General features: G+C 45.5%; 1 protein-coding gene across 2 annotated transcripts in view; it reads right to left on the bottom strand.

Annotated features, from left to right (window-relative positions):
- Positions 1 to 17385, bottom strand: part of Capn3 (calpain 3) — a 45626-nt gene that overhangs the window by 25837 nt on the left and 2404 nt on the right. For both annotated transcript variants that reach the window (XM_051144445.1, XM_051144446.1), the window contains exons 2-4: positions 4639 to 4708; positions 3214 to 3332; positions 464 to 597 (exon numbers count right to left, since the gene is read on the bottom strand). In XM_051144445.1, coding sequence (XP_051000402.1) covers positions 464 to 597; positions 3214 to 3332; positions 4639 to 4708 — 323 coding nt within the window. The remainder of the gene's footprint in view (positions 1 to 463; positions 598 to 3213; positions 3333 to 4638; positions 4709 to 17385) is intronic.

Here is a 17385-nt window from a genome sequence, read left to right as displayed (position 1 = left end):
AGTGTGTGGTCTTAAGCAAGTCAGATCCTAGGAGCTGAGCTCCACAGATGCACTGAGCTGATCCAAGACTGAAACCACCATCAGGAAGTCAGGATCAAAGAGCTGGCTGTGGGAAGCTGACGGTTTTTTGCACACCTTTGCACATCTTTGGTTTGGTTTTTGGAGACAGGGTCTCTCTGTGTAGCCTTGGCTGTCCTGGACTTGCTTTGTAGACCAGGCTGGCTTCAAACTCACAGTGGTCAGCCTGCCTCTGCCTCCCGAGTGCTGGGATTAAAGGCATGCACCACCACGCCCCGCCATGCCTGGGCCTGATCTCAAGCTGGCTCAGTGTCTTGGCTGAACTCCCTCAATGCCCAGGAACATACACACACAGGCCTAGCCCAATGTGAGGGAGACTTTGGCTGAATCTTCAAAGCCATATCCCCACCTATAATCCTGTCGCCCACCCTAACCGTCACCTTACTTGGCATAAGCCTTCTCCAGCAGAGCACTCCAGAACTCATTGCGGTGGTTGGATTTGGTGAAGACCAGTTGGTTGTTGTATGTCGGCAGACAGTCGTCAATAACCACATCTACCCAGTCTCCGTAGCGCCAGAACTGCAAGAGGCGAGAAGCACAGTCCCACCCCATAGACTGCCTTATCCAAGTCCATACCCTGCAGGACTCTGAGCCAAAGCACTGCACTCTCCCAGGCTTTGCACCCTGAATCTTGTTCCTTCTAGCCTGGCTTTCGAGTGTGTGGATCTCTCTCTAACTAGGCTGTGACCTTCTGGGGGACAGGGAGCTGCAGACCACTTAGTGTGTGGCAAAAGCACAGCCCCATTCTGGGCATATCCCTAGGTCCTCTGTGAATATCTTAGGGCTTGGACTTTCCTCCTTCCCTCACAGGTAAGGGATGGACCTGGTTATAAGTACTTTCATGTATCCCAAGTGATTCCAGTGTGTGCCTAGGATTGAGAACTAGTGATATCAAGTAAAACTGTTGGGGGCTAGAGCAATGGCTCAGAGGTTAAGAGCAGTGCCCGTTCTTCCAAAGGTTCTAAGTTCAATTCCCAGCAAGCACATGGTGGCTCACAACCATCTATAGTGAGATCCGGTGCCCTCTTCTGGCCTGCTGGCTTACATGCAGGCAGTATACTGTATAAATAAATAAATCTTAAAAAACAAAAACCAAAAAACTATTTGGGCTAACTTTATTTTTTTTAATCCTCTTTCTCTTCTTTCCTTCCTCCCCGCCCCGCTTCTTTTTTTTTTTTCTGTTGATTTTGAGACACACAGGCCAGCAGACAGGATGCCTTCCCCCCTCCGTTTCTGGGGCACAGATGAAAGTGTGTGAAATCAGGGGGGCACAGGTAAACAACTTGTTTTTACCAGGTACCCAGACTGGCCTTGAATTTATCATGATCTTCCTGCCTCAGCCTCTTGGGTGCTGGGATTACAGGTTTGTGCCACCTCACCCAGCTGAATTATATATTTCTTGATGACAAAATGAAGGACTGAAATGGAAAAGGCGGGCACATAGGAGTATGCTGATATTAGTGGAATGTCATCTGAGGAATCTGAGGCATTCTGGACATTCAGAGTTTTCAGGGCTGGAGGCAGACTGCTCAGAACCCCAGAAAGTTCCAGATCCTCACATGCAGGTTTCAGGTCTGTTCTGATCCAGCTCAGAATATGTCTCTGTGCCAAGGTGATCAGTACCCAGGAAAGTTCTAGAGGATAAATTGATTCTACAACCAATAATTTCAGGTCTTTGTCAAAGTAGCGACGAAATGCTCAGAGAACTAGAATTTTCTTGCAGGGCCTAGGAAGGAAAGTTATGGACTTGGTGTAAACTCAGTTGGCAAGGATACAGAGTATAAGAGCTATGGTCCATGAACCACAGATTCCAGCAAAAACCCAAAGGGCTCCAGCACTATTAGATAGGTCTCTCAAGAACCTGTTTGAGGGGGCTGCAGGCAAATAACATAACAGCCAGCCAGCTGGAGGGCAAAAATAGACACAGGGGCCAACAGACAGGATGCCTTCCTCCCTCCCTTTCTGGGGCACAGTGGAAAGTATGTAAGTCAGGAGGCACAGATAAACAACTGCTTCCTCGCAAAACTTGTAGCAGTAAAGGGGTCATTGCCCATGGGTAGGTATACAGAGCCTTTCCTGGGCCCATTGGGAAGTGGAAGACAGGAGACCAGTGGTGGGTATACTGTGGCTGTGTGGTGGCATATTTTTCTGAAAATATCTCTTGACCCCAAAGAGACTGAACTATTTATGGGCCTTGCGGCCAATTTAATAATATGCCTTGAGATCATATAGGACTATGTAGTTAACCTGCTGTCCAATGTGTACTCATCCCATTTAAGTTTAACTGGCCTTTAAGAGAACAGTGTAGGGGGCTGGAGAGATGGCTCAGCGGTTAAGAGCATTGACTGCTCTTCCAGAGGACCCAGGTTCAATTCTCAGCACCCACATGGCAGCTTACAACTGTCTTAGAGTTACAACTCTGAGAGCTGCCATTCTCACACAGACAAACATGCAGGCAAAACACCAATACACATAAAATAAAAATAAATACATTTAAAAAGAGAGAGAGAACAGTGTAACCAACCTTGTTGTGTTTGGATTTCCCATGTAGTTAGCCTTTACAACCTAGGCTACATGCATAGCTTTAAGATGATGCATGCTGTGGTGATAATCTACTGAAAACAGACAAGAGGTGGGAAGCAACCTTAAGGAACGAATATCTGATAAATGTTGGAAGCAACATGTGGACATATGTTGATAATATGGTTGTGGTTTTTTGAGTGCTGTTCTGGGTAACTTGGGGTTAGTAAAGTAACTTCTTTCCTTGTAAAAATCTGTTCAAGATTTCTGCAAACAATCTCTCTTTTCCCAAGCTGTGTTTTCCATGCTGTTCAATAATTACAAAGCAAAGTCCTCTGTTAGAGGCAGGCACAGATTCAGACAGAAAGACAGACAGACAGACAGACACACATACACACACACACACACACATGACATATATCAGATACCACAGACTATGGACAGATGAAAGACACAGAGAATAGTGGGCTGGCTCTTGGTTAAACAAATCCAAGAGAAGGTAACTTTGTTTTCATTCCATAATGCAACGGAGCATTCTGGTGCCTTCTCCAAAGTTATCCTTAGTTCATTAACTGACGCCTAGCTGGTGCCTCAACAACATTCCCGTGTCCTCACCTGGAAGTGGAAGATCCCTGCATAGTTGTCAGTGAAACTTTGATCATGGGGTATAACTCGGAAAAGCAGCCGCTCATTCAGGGTCAGGCAAGCGATGGCTGCAAGAAACCAGCAGTCCCCTGCAGGCGAACACAGACCAGGTAGTCAGATGGGGGCTGCCCCTCTGGGAAGAGAAGGCCCAGCCCCAGCCAGAAGCTCCCCATGGCTGAAGAACTGGGATGCTCATGGTGCTACTGCCTTACTTCCTGTCTGCTCCCACCTAGGTGTGAGCCCAGACAAGCAGAGTGACAGCAACTCCTCCTCAGCATCACGAGGAGCAGGGCAACACGTTCTCTCAGGATTAGATGCTTTCCTAAGGTCAACTGAGTCCTCCTTCTAGGGCCTCAGTGGAGACAGAGCATTGGTCATCGTGGCTGTCCTCTGTCTTTGCGGGGTGAGCCCATTTCCCCTTGTGGCACCAAGGAAAGCTGTGTGTCAGAGAACCACCCCCTAAGTAGATGTGCATCAGAAGACAGGCTTGTTAGGCAGCTAGCTGCCCCAGGACCATTCTACAGAGGGCACCGAGCCTAGCAAAGAGGTATAAGTGGCACCCTAACAGTCCCACAGCGGTCTACTAGGGGCCCAGGCTAACTGTCACCCGCTGGTGGGTAGGGGCTGACAACTGCCCAAGCCACTTAGCTCCCTCTTTTGAACCAGCCAGCCTGTCCTCAGAAGCAGCGTATTTGTTTGAAGGGCTCAGATCTTAGTTTTCCCACACGCTAGGCAGTGTCCCTCAGGCAATGGAAGTCCCAGCACCTAACACCTTCAGCCTCTCTTTCTGGAACAAAGGAAGCCAGTGTTTTTCAGTTGTTCTCACCTTTTTGGGTCAAGTTTTAAATAGCTTTTTAAATGTTCTCTCCAATTTCCCTTCACAGAACTTGCGTACAGCCTGCCCGGAAGGAGGCTTCCAGAACAAAAGGTGGAAGGAAAGGAAAGGAAGTGGAAGAGCCAAGCTGACAGGCTGACAGAACATTGGCCTCTGCTTCACATGGCAAAAAGACTCCTTTAGTGCAGAGTTGTGGACCTCCAGATCCCACACAGAAGAAGAAAAAATTGACCCCTACACAAGTTGTCCTCTGACCATCACAGGTGTGTGACACACATTTTTAATCCCAGCACTTGGAAGGCAGAGGCAGGCGGATCTCTGTGAGTTTGAAGCCAGCCTGATCTACAGAGTGAGTTCCTGGACAGCCAAGGCTACACAGAGAAACCCTGTCTCGAAAAATTAAAAAATAAAAATTAAGAACCATTCTGAGCTGTATTAAAAGAAAAAAAAAAAAAAAAAAAAACCCAGAATTTCTTCCTTCACATCCTGAACGGAGATCTATCTCACTGACTAACTAGCCTTTGGTCACCTGGCAGGGTAAAGTGGAGGGAGTTTCCTACCCAGATCTCCTTGGCAGATGTCAGTCCTGTTGGCTCCACCGATGATAAATCGAGGATTCTCACAAATTTCCTGTGAGATAAAAAGGAAACAACCAGGTAATGTTAGTAACTGTAGGAGTTCTGGGCTGAGCCTCTGGCCCTGTAGACCAGGCTGGCCTTAAACTCACACAGATCCACCTGCCTCTGCCTCCCAAGTGCTGGGATTAAAGGGGCGTGCCACCACCGCCTGGCCAACATCACTCTTTCAAACCAGAAGGCTGATGCTCAGAAGCTGGGAGTATTGGTGCACACCTGTAATCCCAGCACTGGAGGAGCTGAGGCAGGAGCATGGCTAGTTCAAGGTCAGCCCGGGCTACCTCGGGAGAACCTGTCTCAAAACGAACAATAAACAACCGAGGATCAGAGAGGGTAAGAAAACTGCCCCAAGCGCCACCCCTCTTCTTTCCCACGCTGTCTCCTGAGTAGCATGTACCTTCAGAGGGGGACAAAGTGACAGCAGAACTCATGGCTAGAAGAAAAATAAATAAATTCCTTTCTAAAATTTGGGACATAAATATCTAGAGTCAGCTATGTCCCAGGGTCCACAGCCCTTGGCAGCTGGAGAAGCAGACAGCAAATCTGGTGTGAGCCTCACCTGCCTCCTACGGATTTGTTGGAAGGGGCAAATCTACCCAGAGCAGCAACAACAGCCCCTGCAGTTTCCAAGCCAGCACATCAGTAGCCAACAGGGGGCGCTCTTGATTCCATTCAGTGTCTGCTTTTCTTTCTTTTTAACTTTTAAACTAATTAAAGATTCAGTGTTTTGATTTTAATGTTCTTCACAGATTCAAGAAACCTTGTTATTGCTTCAAAGTGTTCTGTGCCGGCTAGTTTTATGTTAACTTGACACAAGCTAGAGTTATCTGAAAGGAGTGAACCTCAATTGAGAAAGTGCTTCTATAAAATCTGGCATTAGAGCATTCTAAATTAGTGATTGATGGGGGAAGGCCCAGCCCATGCACGTGACTTTATCCCTGGGCTGGTGGTCCTGGGTTCTACAAGAAATCAGGCTCAGTGAAGCCTTGAACAAACCAGTAAGCAGCACCCTTCCATAGCCTCTGCATCAGCCCCTGCTTCCAGGCTCCTGTCCTGTTTGAGTTCCTGCCTCGACTTCCCTCAGTGATGGACCCAGCTTGATAACGTGAGTGTAATACCCAGAACCCACATAGTGAAAGGCGAGAACCAACTCCTGCAAGTTGCCTTTTGGTCATAGACTCTATGGCACATATCACCCCTCAAAAATATGTATATGTATATATGTGTGCATTTGTATATAGTATATCTATATGCGAATACTATATGGTACATACCACTCCTCAAATATATGTATATATGTGCACATTCATATATAGTATACCTATATGTGCATACTATATGTATACATATAAATATAAAGTTTTCCCTTTTTATTTTTGGTTTTTCTTTTCTTTCTCTCTCTCTTTTTTTTTTTTTTTTTTTTTTTTTTTTTTTTTTTTTTTGGTTTTTTGAGACAGGGTTTCTCTGTGTAGCTTTGGCTATCCTGAACTCACTTTGTAGACCAGGCTGGCCTCAAACTCACAGCGATCCACCTGCGTCTGCCTCCCGAGTGCTGGGATTAAAGGCGTGCGCCACCATGCCCAGCTTATTTTTGGTTTTTCAAGACAAAGTTTCTCTGTGTAACAGCTCTGGCTCTCTTGGACTTGCTTTGTAGACCAGGCTGGCCTTGAACTCACAGAGATCCTCCTGCCTTTGCTTCCTGAGTGTTGGGATTACAAGTGTGCTCCACTACACCCAGCAAATATAAAAATTTTAAAATAATGTAATTTGTAGGAAAATAGAACTGGAGACCATAATGAAAAGTCTAAAACAGAATCAGAAAAACAAATATTACATGCTTTCTCTCTCTTTTTAAAAAAATATTTTATTTATTGTGTATACAGTGCTCTGCCTGCATGTACACCTGCAGGCCAGAAGAGGGCACCAGATCTCATTCTACATGGTTGTGAGCCACCATGTAGTTGCTGGGAATTGAACGCAGGACCTCTGGAAGAGCAGACAGTGCTCATAACCTCTGAGCCATCTCTCCAACCCTAGATGCTTTCTCTTAACTGGGAAATCTAGGTTTAAAAAGAGGGGTGATGTGGTGTGGCTCAGTCGGGAGAATGCTTGTATAGCATGCACAAAGGTCAGGTACACCTCCAAAATTTATGAAAAGGAATGATGAGTGATGAAGCCCCCATCCCCCAGGCTCTGAGACTCTCCTGGTCTCCTACAAACCACTGGGTGTCTTCCCATATGGGGAAGCCAGGAGAACACAAGCCTTGCTCTCACAGCTACTGAGCTGTGTGGATAATGCACAGGGAGACCACTTCAGCTAGTTACTGCTCATCAAAAACAAAGATATTTGAAAGGTTAAAAAAAAAAAAAAAAAGGTGACAGTAGAAAGGTGACATTGGCATAGTGGTGCATGCCTGTCATCCCAGAACCTGGGTAAATGGAGGCAGAGAGTAATGAGTTAAGGTTATTTTTGGCTACACACCAAGTTTGAGACCAGCCTGGGCTCTGTGAGACTCTATTTCAAAAAGTCAAAGATTTTTTTTTTTAAGTTTTAAAAAGAGAAGAAAGAGGCTGGAGAGATGGCTCAGAGGTTAAGAACACTGGCTCCTTTTCCAGGGTCCTGAGTTCAATCCCCAGCAACCACATGGTGGCTCACAGCCATCTGATGCCCTCTTCTGGTGTGCAGGTGTACATGCAAGCAGAACATTATACATAATACATAAATAAATCTTTTTAAAAGAGAGAGAGAGAGAAGATAGAACAAGGGTGATTGTTTGGGAAGAGGAGGGATAGTAGTGGGAGGGAGAAGAGAAAAGGAAGAAAGAAATGAGGGATAAATATAAGCAAATAAAATATATATTATGAGGATGTCATAACGGAACCCATCTTTTATGTATGTGTGCACGTGGAGGCTAGCGGTCAACCTTGGTGTCACACCTCAAGTGCACTCCATTGTGAGTATTTTGTTGTTGGCTTGCTTTCTTTCTTTCTTTCTTTCTTTCTTTCTTTCTTTCTTTCTTTCTTTCTTTCTTTCTTTCTTTCTTTCTTCCAAGACAGGGTCTCTCTGTGTAGCCTTGGCTGTCCTGGACTCACTTTGTAGACCAGGCTGGCCTTGAATTCACAATGAATCATCTGCCTCTGCCTCCTGAGTGCTGGGATTAAAGACCTGTGCCATCACTTGCTGTTCTTGCAGAGAACCCTACCACACAATGATTTGAAGCTCCAGTTATAAGGATTCCAGTGCCCTCTTCTGGCCTCAAGGAGCACTGCATGTGGCATGCGTGCATGCAAAATATACACTTAAAAATATAAAATTATATATGTATATACATATATTCATACATGTATACATACATACAAATCCATAATCCCAGCCCAGTCAGAAGAGAAGTAGAGACAGGTGACAGCTGAGGGGTGTTTTACAAAATACTTCCCTAGTGCTCTGTGAAACTGCAGGTGGCTCATCAGAAGTGAGGAAAACCCCTTCATATATTAAACTCCTTCCTATACAGACACTGAGGATGGTTTAACATAGATCAGGCAATGAGAGATGAGTAATACTAGAGTAAAATAGAATAATTAAAACAATATACAATAGTGTGGAGGCTATTTAAAACTTCTGAATTATTTCAAGAATTTTCCATTTAGTATTTTTGTGCTGCAGTTGACCACAGGTAACTAAAGCTGCAGGAAGTAGAACCACAGGTAAGAAGAACTGCACATGGGAACCCAGTGGTATATTTACAGTTTTTATGTAAACCTGTAATTGTAAAACTAGAAATTTAAAAAGAGGAGAGCCAGGCGTGGTGGTGCACGCCTTTAATCCCAGCACTTGGGAGGCAGAGGCAGGTGGATCACTCTGAGTTTGAGGCCAGCCTGGTCTACAAAGTGAGTCTAGGACAGCAAGGCTACACAGAGAAACCCTGTCTCGAAAAACCAAAAACAACAACAAAAATTTTTAAAAGAAATTTAAGAGTCAAATTTGCATATATGCTAATGATTCCACCTCATAGATCTTCTGGGTTTGCACACACACTCCTTGCCAGCTCTAAATGTAGCTATGGGCAGCTCCTGGCAGGAAGAAGGGCTTTGCCCCACGTGCTTCTACACACTGATCCACTCCTCCTGACAGGCTGGGGCTCCCCTGCTGCTGGATAGGTCAGCCTGGAGCCACTGTTTCCCCTGGGAAGGAGCCTGGCTGGTCAACAGGGACCTTTCTGTTCAAACAGACTTGACACACTGCTGATGAGCCAGCATTGGCCAAGGTTAAGGCTTGGCTCCCACCTTCTGTTACTGTTCCTCCTTCTTGATTGTTCGCCCCCTCTGTGGTCCCTGAAGCATCAAGCCTCTGCTCTCTTTGCTGCTCCACTCTCCCTTCCCGAAACTTCTACTGAGCTGACTGATCCTACTTGATAATCCTATGCATTAGCACTCTGAAGTATTTAGCGAGGTACTTGGGGCTGCAGCCCATGGGTAAGGAGGACTTCTGGCTCCGGGTGCATCCGTGGCCTCAGGGCCTGACCACCGTCACTCAACATCTATTTGGAAGTTCCATGCCCCTCGTCCCTACCTTTGGCCTCTTCCATGTGATAGCCTTCATCTTGGCTTTCTGGCTCAGCTCGTGTGAGCCGAGGGCCTGCACACCTGCTGGGAAGACACGGTCTTCAAAGAGGCACTTCTGAGCCAGACACCGTTGTTTGAGCACGACAAAATCCTGCCCCTCAAACTTGAGAGGTTGTGACACTGTGCCCTCTCCATTTCTCCTGTCCCTTTCTCGGATCACCCTGTCGCAGAAGAATCCAGGCAGCAGGTAGGGCATGGTGACTGGCTGTGGAACCTGGCCTTCACTGCGCCCTCTCTCCTGCTGCACCCTCAGCCCAGGCCTAATCCTCTGGTGAATGGCCCGGAGCCTATATAACTCCTCTACCCTCAGCAGCTTGATGCAAATGAACACAGTCCAAAGAAAGGCTGTGGTCAGAGTCAGCAGCTTTGGCTAGAGAGGCCCCTGAGCCCATGGTCTAGGGGCAACACATGCAAGTCAGAGAGGGAGCCAGGGAGGGGCGAGAGCAAGCCAGAGATGGCTCAGGGCAGAGGCAACAATGGCTGTAGACCTCTAGGGCACCTCTAACAGCCTTGCTGGGACTCTTGCTTTAAAAAGAGAAAATATAGTTTCAGAGGGCTCCCTCTGCCTCAGCAAAAGGCATTCATGCCTTTGACACTGACCTCAATGGGATATAGCATGGGGCCTTCTAAACATGCTGTATACACTAATCCTATACAGCCTGCTGAATGCATAGGAGGGAACTGCTGTAAGCCTTTGTCTGAGGGTAATGAAGCCTCATCCTCCTGATGCTCCTGCCCCACCCCCTGCCGGCCTTGATGGGTCTATTAGGGGCTCTGATCTATGAGGATGCATCAAGCAAGTATCTGGCCCTCGGAGCAGAAGTTCCTTAAGGCTGACCCCAGGGTGAACACAAACGTCCAACACTTTACATCCAGCACACTTGGGTCAGGAGGCCTGGTAGTTGGAAGGGGCAGAAACATGTGGGTTGGAGTGCTTTTTGTTGTTTCTGTTTTATGTTTCATTTTGATTGGGAGTTGGGGGGGGGGTCTCATGTAGGCCAGGCTGGCCTCAGAGTTACTATGTAGCTTAGGAAGACTTTGAATTTTTCATCCCCCCTTCCCCCAATCTCCACCTGCCCAATGCTGAGAGTACAGGCATGGATTACACCTGGTTTATGTGGCGCTTAGGTTCAAACCCGGGACCTCATGCATACAAAGCGAGCTCTTTACCTACTGAGCTACATGCCAACCTATGTGTGCTGGAACACCACCGTTGCTAAGAATGCGTAGCTTTCCCACACTTTCGTTATGCTCACACAGAGAACTGAGGGATGGGAAGGCGGGAGGGGCTGGCAGGCTGCACTCTGGAAGGGTGTCCAGTCCTCTACCAGCTCACTGACCCCGGTGCCTTCATCTGCTCTGTATCTCAAAGTGCAGCCTTTGAATTTCTGGCGTCCACTTTAAAGTGCAGCACCAGTGTAAAGGGCAGCTTCCAAGTGGGTGTGACGGTGCATACCTACCATCCCAGCCCTTGAGAAGTTGAGGCAGGAGGGTTTCTTTGAGTTACAGGCCACCATGGGCACCATGGAAAGTTTTAGGCAAGTGTTAATTATAGAGTAAGACTGTTAAAAAAGGAAACCAAACAAGCAAAAACAAAACAAAATGTAAAACAAACAAATAAGGCGCCTGGCGTGGTGGTGCACACCTTTAATCCCAGCACTCGGGAGGCAGAGGTAGGCAGATTGCTGTGAGTTTGAGGCCAGCCTGGTCTACACAGCGAGTCCAGGACAGCCAAGGCTAACACAGAGAGACCCTGTCTTTAAAAACCAAAAAAACCAAACCAAACAAAACAAAAAACCAAAAACCCAAAACAAAACAAAAAACTCAAACAAATAAAATCCAGGTTTTTAAGGCCTACTCTCAGGATTTAAATATCCCCAGACTGAGGTATGGGCTAGCTTCTGCATTTATTTATTATTCTGTGTGTGTGTATGCGTGTATGTATGTAATTGTGTATGTATGTATGTGAATGTGTGTGTGATTGTATATGTATGTATGTGAGTGTGTGTGTGATTGTGTATGTATGTGTGTGTGTGTGTGTGTGTGTGTGTGTGTGTGTGTGTGTGTGTTTCCAAGTGGAGGCCAGAAGTTTTGTTACTCAGATTCTGTCCATTTTGGTTTTTGAGACAGAGTTGGGACCCACAAACATAGGAGACAGTTTAGTTTGGAATTCCCATTTGGTTTGAGGTTATGTACCCCACACTTGTTGTAACGCACTTGGCAGCCTCGTTTCTTCACCTGCAATACTATTGTACACACACCTCTCTCCAACAGTGCACCTAGCCACCTCAGAGCCCCTGTATCAGGCTGCATGTTCTCCCATCTTTGAACAATAGCCTTTCCCCACCTCTGGTAACAATCAAACAGGCCGTGTCCTTCCTTCCTTCCCTCCTTCCTTCCTTCCCTCCTTCCTTTCTTCCTTCCTTTGCCCCTTGGAGGGGAAAAGTGAGCAACTTCAAATAAGGCTTTAGACTCTCCCTAGTACCAACCATGGGTGAATCAAGGAAAAGTACGGAAGTTTTTCCGCATTCTTACTCTATCACTCTATCATTTATTAGGCATCAATTATTGTAATTTACAAATGCTGAAGAAAAATCAGTAAATAAAGCATGTGAATATGAAAGACAGACAGTGTGAAAGATGGAAATCTGTGCGGATTCTAGAGCCTTCTCTTGCAACCAATAAAGCAGTATTTTAAAAGATTTCATTTAGGTAAGGACTTGATTGCCCTGCTACCAACCCAAATCCAGGATTTGAAGAGGTAGGTGGACAGTCGACAGGTAAGCTGCCCACCCCATATACAGGAAGGTAGCACCGTATTTATACCTCACATCCTAAATTAAAGCATCTTACTGAAAGGTATGGAAACAACCTAATGCCAAGTGTTCACCACAACCAAATGTTCTCTGAGATCCAGAGATCCAGCTGCTATATAGAAAGTACTTATTTTTAAACAAGTGTTTCCTTTTTGCTTTGGAGAGGTCTCACCGTGTAACAAGATTTTTCTCAAACTCAATGATCTTGCTTGGCCTTGGTCAAAGATCACAATGGTGTGCTACCCAGCACAACTTACTGCTTTCCTGAAATTAGGTGGTTTCTACTTTTTAAATAATAATAATAATAATAATAATAATTATTATTATTATAATTATAATTATAATTATTATTATTATTATTTTGAGACAGGGTTTCTCTGTGTAGGCCTGGATGCCCTGTACTCACTCTGTAGACCAGGCTGGCTCAAACTCACAGAGATCCGCCTGCCTTTGCCTCACAGTGCTGGGATTAAAGATGTGAGCCACCAAACCTGGCTGGTAGTTTCTATTTAATGTACCAAGATATGAAGACTAAAACAAAGAAGACAAAACAAAACAAAAAGATATGAAGACTAGAAGGGCCAATCTGGCTTGAACTGGTTTTGGGTACATGCTCAGTCATACAAAACTGAGTTCTCTAGTGACATTTCACAGAGAACACCTATTTACTATCATATACCTATGTATAGTTGGGTATGAGTATGGTCAAAACCAGATGCATTGTGGGAAGGGATATGCACAGTAGAGAAAAATGAATGTATGGTCTAATCTATCAATCAAAATAAAGAACTGCCCAGACTACACCCCTTAGTAATAAACTCCTCCTTTTCTTGAATGCTGTAAAAGGAAACTCCAAACGTGAGCTGGGTCTTTGAGCACTCACATGGCCAGCTGTCCCTCTTGACATTATGACCCCTTCAAGCTGTCTTACTGCTTCCCATAGAATTTGTGTGAGCTCTTATTTTCAAGTCTTTGGATAGGAGGCCAAGACCCTGGTGACAACCAGCCCAGACTCCGACCACTGATAACAGGGTCTCTCACTGAATCTGGGGCTGGATAGGTTAGCCCCCAGTGAGTCTCATGAATCCATTTCTCTCTGTGTCTCCAGCATAGGGATTACAGGAATATGCTCTACCACACCTGGCTTGTTTTCACCTGGGTTCTGGGGCTAGATCTCAGGTTCTAATGATTGTACATCACTTTACCTACTGAGCTGTTTCTCTAGATCTAGTCGCTGCATTTTAAATCAGTTTATCAGGAGACTCTTAGGTCCACTAAACTTTAAAGTTTTTTTTCATCAGGATACTGTAATAGCTGAAAATGATTTTTTTTTTTTACAATTTATTTATTCATTTGATTTAGTATACAATGTTCTGCCTGCATGTGTGCCTGCCTGCCGGAAGAGGGCACTGATCTCATTCTAGATGGTTGTGAGCCACCATGTGGTTGCTGGGAATTGAACTCAGGACCTCTGGAAGAGCAAACAGTGCTCTTAACCTCTGAGCCATCTCTCCAGCCCCTAAAAATGATCCTTAATAAATTTTTTTTTCTTAAATAGGCTGGGGTCTTGCGGGGTAGGATAAGAAGGGTGTATGAGGAGGGATCACTAATACTAAAGACCATAGAAAATTCCACACAGAAACCTACTATTGTAGAAACTTCCTAAAATAGATACACATATAAAAAGAGTTTAAATGGAATTATTTAATACTAGGGGGACATGCCTCCCTGAGGCACCATAGGCTATCAGATAAAAAGCCCAATGCCAGGTATGAGTTCTCCTTTTTCACATTGGTCACGTGGACCACAGAGCCCCCCAAACATTACAGCCTATTGCTACTGCCATAATTTGATGGTAAGACTTAATCACTGAACACACCACACATGTCAGTCAGAGAACATGGAGACTCAAGATGGCAGCAGCCAGAAAGCGCCGTCTCTACTGGATAGCTTTTACAGTGCTGCGTGCAATTTTATGCAGCCATAAACTCTATGAACTGTCTTGGCAAGGTATTCTCACTGGTGCACTAGTGGTGTAGCTGTTATAGAGTAACCAACCACCTTCTGATTGGATTAAAAACACAGTCCACAAGATGAAACTCATCTCTGGTATTGTTAACTGAGTCCATGACTGGTTAAGTCATAGTACCTAGGGAAGACCCTAATACTATTATTTTGCTAAAAAGACATAGTACTAAATTGTCCTCTGAGTGTATCTCTCACCATCAACAGAGAAGCTTCTTTTTTGGATTTTTATAAGGGAAACGCATATTTTTGTGATTTCCTGGTTTTTTGTTTTTTGTTTGTTTGTTTGTTTTGTCCCTGCCTTTCCCATATTACCCTGCCAAGTCATTTTAATTTATTCACCACGGTTCCTAGAGCTCTGTCCCCATCGTGACCCCCAGGAGGAGCTGAAGTTTTGAAGGAGGCAGTGCTAACAGTTATTTCTAAAACCTTCACTTTCACCAAAACGTTGCGGTCTCCCCTCCCTCTCGCTGCCCCTGGTTGCTACGTTGTCATTCTCTGTTGAGCAGCTGAAATCTGGGCTGGACCAGACATCTCACTTGGCGTTTCAGTTACTGCCTGTGCTGTATCTGTGTGGGGTTCAGTACCCTGTTTCACTCTTCCGGCAACTCTATGAAAGTTGGAGTTTTCATTTGCTTTTTACAAATGAGGAAGCTGAGACCTAGGAAGAGTCAGTCGCATGGTTGAGTGGTGGGTACAGCTTCCAGTTCCTCCGGTTTCACAGCCTGTGCCCTGGGCTGCCCATGTTAACGGTGACTATTGCCTCAGTGTGAGCACCTAGGACAGTGGTCGTCAAGCTGTGGGGCGATACCCCTTTGAGGCCATCAAGGACCATTGGAAATATCAGATATGATTCATAACAGTAGCAAAACTACAGGTATTAACAACAAAACAATTTTATGGCTGGGGGTTACCACAACGTGAAGACCTGTATTAAAAGGTCGCAACATTAGGAAGATTGAGAACCACTGACCTAGGACTTTAAGGATGTCACCAAGAATAGTGCTAAGCTGAGAGTGCATTTAGCTCCTTCATGGAAAAGGAACGTGAAACTCGGATCATTTTCCTGACTTGCTGCTAGCAGCAGACCCAGCTTTCCCGTCAGGTCTACTTGTTCAAATCCTGTCTCAAACTACTGTGTGCAGGGGCCCAGTTCTTCCTTTTTGTGGTTAGGGCTGTGACCCGACTTCCCTTTCGACTGTCTGACAGAAGGCGACACTCTACAGCACATCTTAAGCAGAGATCTCTTGCCAACCTAGCTCTGCTGAGAAGGTAATTTCCCTGGGAAATGAGCTATGTAGCTACGCCAAGTCCTGGGCTGGGGCTGGGTGTCCCCGCACATAAACAAGGTTCTTCTGGGAGTCCAGCTGTCTCCAAAGCTGCTTACAATAGCATGTAGCAATTATTTTGTATTAGCCTAGTGTTTCTTCATTTCAGAATTGAGGAATACTGGTTAAGTGACCACAGTCTGGGAATATACCCAAGTTATAGAGTTCACTTTAGAGGCTGTGGGGTCCCAGAAGAGCCCATAAATGCCAGAAGCCTTCTGGAATCAGCAGAAAGCCCTTCCTTAGGGGCGCTGATGTGTTGGCCAGTGTTTGACCTTAGCCCAGAACCAGTATGTCTGGTGACTTGAGGTTTTCTGAGCTCTGAACAAGTCCACAAATAGAAACACAACACTGATTTGGAAGTTATCAATGGATTTAACTGAGTAGGAGAATAATAAATATAGAATCTGCAGATGATGAGGCTTGGCTGTGTAGTTGATGGCTCTAATATGCCCTGTGCTGGAAAAGCTCCTGCCTGAGCATTTTTTGTGACTATTTGATAAAGCAACCAGAGGCAGATGACAACCAAGGAAAAGGGACAACTGCTGTACAGAAGACACCGGAGGACTCCTTCACAGAAATGAAGAGCTTTCTAATAGTGGAAATCAGGGCATGTGATTACTGAAGGAGAGATCCTTCGCCCTTCAGAATCTCTGCATCAGGAGGAAAACCAGCTACCTCAGATTGTTCAAAGCAGTTCTGCAATATTTTGCTCCTGGATCTACATGGAGTGTTTAACAGCAGTTTTAATGCTTGTACTGGTGGCATTGTGGGGTAATCAGAAAGCTTCCCAAGGGCAAGAGAGATTCTCAGGGGTCCTTGGAGACTTACACGTCTTCAACCCTTAACCTACAGCCTCTGAGCCACAGGGTCTCCTCAGTCTCTCCAACCAGGAGCTCAGTGAGTCCGGGGCATTTTCTCTCCTTTTGATTTCTCTCTCTCCACTCCTGCACTTTCTACATTGGCTTCTAGGCATGCTCAGTGCTGCCGCTGCAGATCAAGATGCAGTGCAAGTCTGCCCTCTCCTCAAAGGTTACTTGTCTCAGGTATTTCACAGCTTCCGTGAGTCTTAGGTCATAAGAGAACATCAGGAGCAGTGTGTGTGTGAGTGAGTGTGTGTCTGTGTGTGTCGGTGCGTGCATGTACATGTGTGCTTCAGGCTTTTCCTAGCTTACTTCATGTCTTTCTAGCTTTCACTCTTGGTATTTATCCACCAGCCGATCTTTTCTTTTTCCTCTTGGAAAACAATCATGTCCAGCCTTTTTAGGCAAAGTACTCTGTATTTAAAAAAAAATTCATTGAATTTTATTTTATGTGCCTATGTGTAAGGGTGTCAGGTCCCCAGCTGCTAAGTGGGTGCTGGGAACTGTACCCAGGTCTTCTGGAAGAGCAGCCCATGCTCTTAACCACTAAGCCATCTCTGCAGTCCCAAGTACTCTGTATTTTGTTGTTGCTATTTTGTTTTTTGTTTGTCTTTAAGTAACAAGTCCTCATATTGCTGAGACTGACCTCAAACTTGACAGTGTCAGCAATCCTCCTGCCTCAGCTTCTTCAGTAGCTAGGGCTATAGGCAGGTACCAACACCCCTGGCTCAAGTACTCTTTAGGTCATTATAATGCAGGCTGGAGAGATGGCTCATAGGTTAGAGAGTATATGCTGCTTCTGCAAAGAACCCGAGTTAGTTCCCAGCAGCCATGTCAGGCAGCTCACAACAGCCTATAAGTGCAGCTCCAGCTGCCCTCTTCTGGACTCTGCAGGCACCTGAAGTCATGGGAACACACACACACACACACACACACACACACACACACACACACACACACACACACACTTCTAATTTTTCCATCTTATTTTTTCTTTTGACAGATAATTTCTTCCAT

Source organism: Acomys russatus, chromosome 4 (assembly GCF_903995435.1).
Source record: "Acomys russatus chromosome 4, mAcoRus1.1, whole genome shotgun sequence".
NCBI lineage: Eukaryota > Metazoa > Chordata > Mammalia > Rodentia > Muridae > Acomys > Acomys russatus.
Note: the sequence above shows the minus strand (reverse complement) of the source record. Positions and strands in the feature narration are given on the sequence as shown.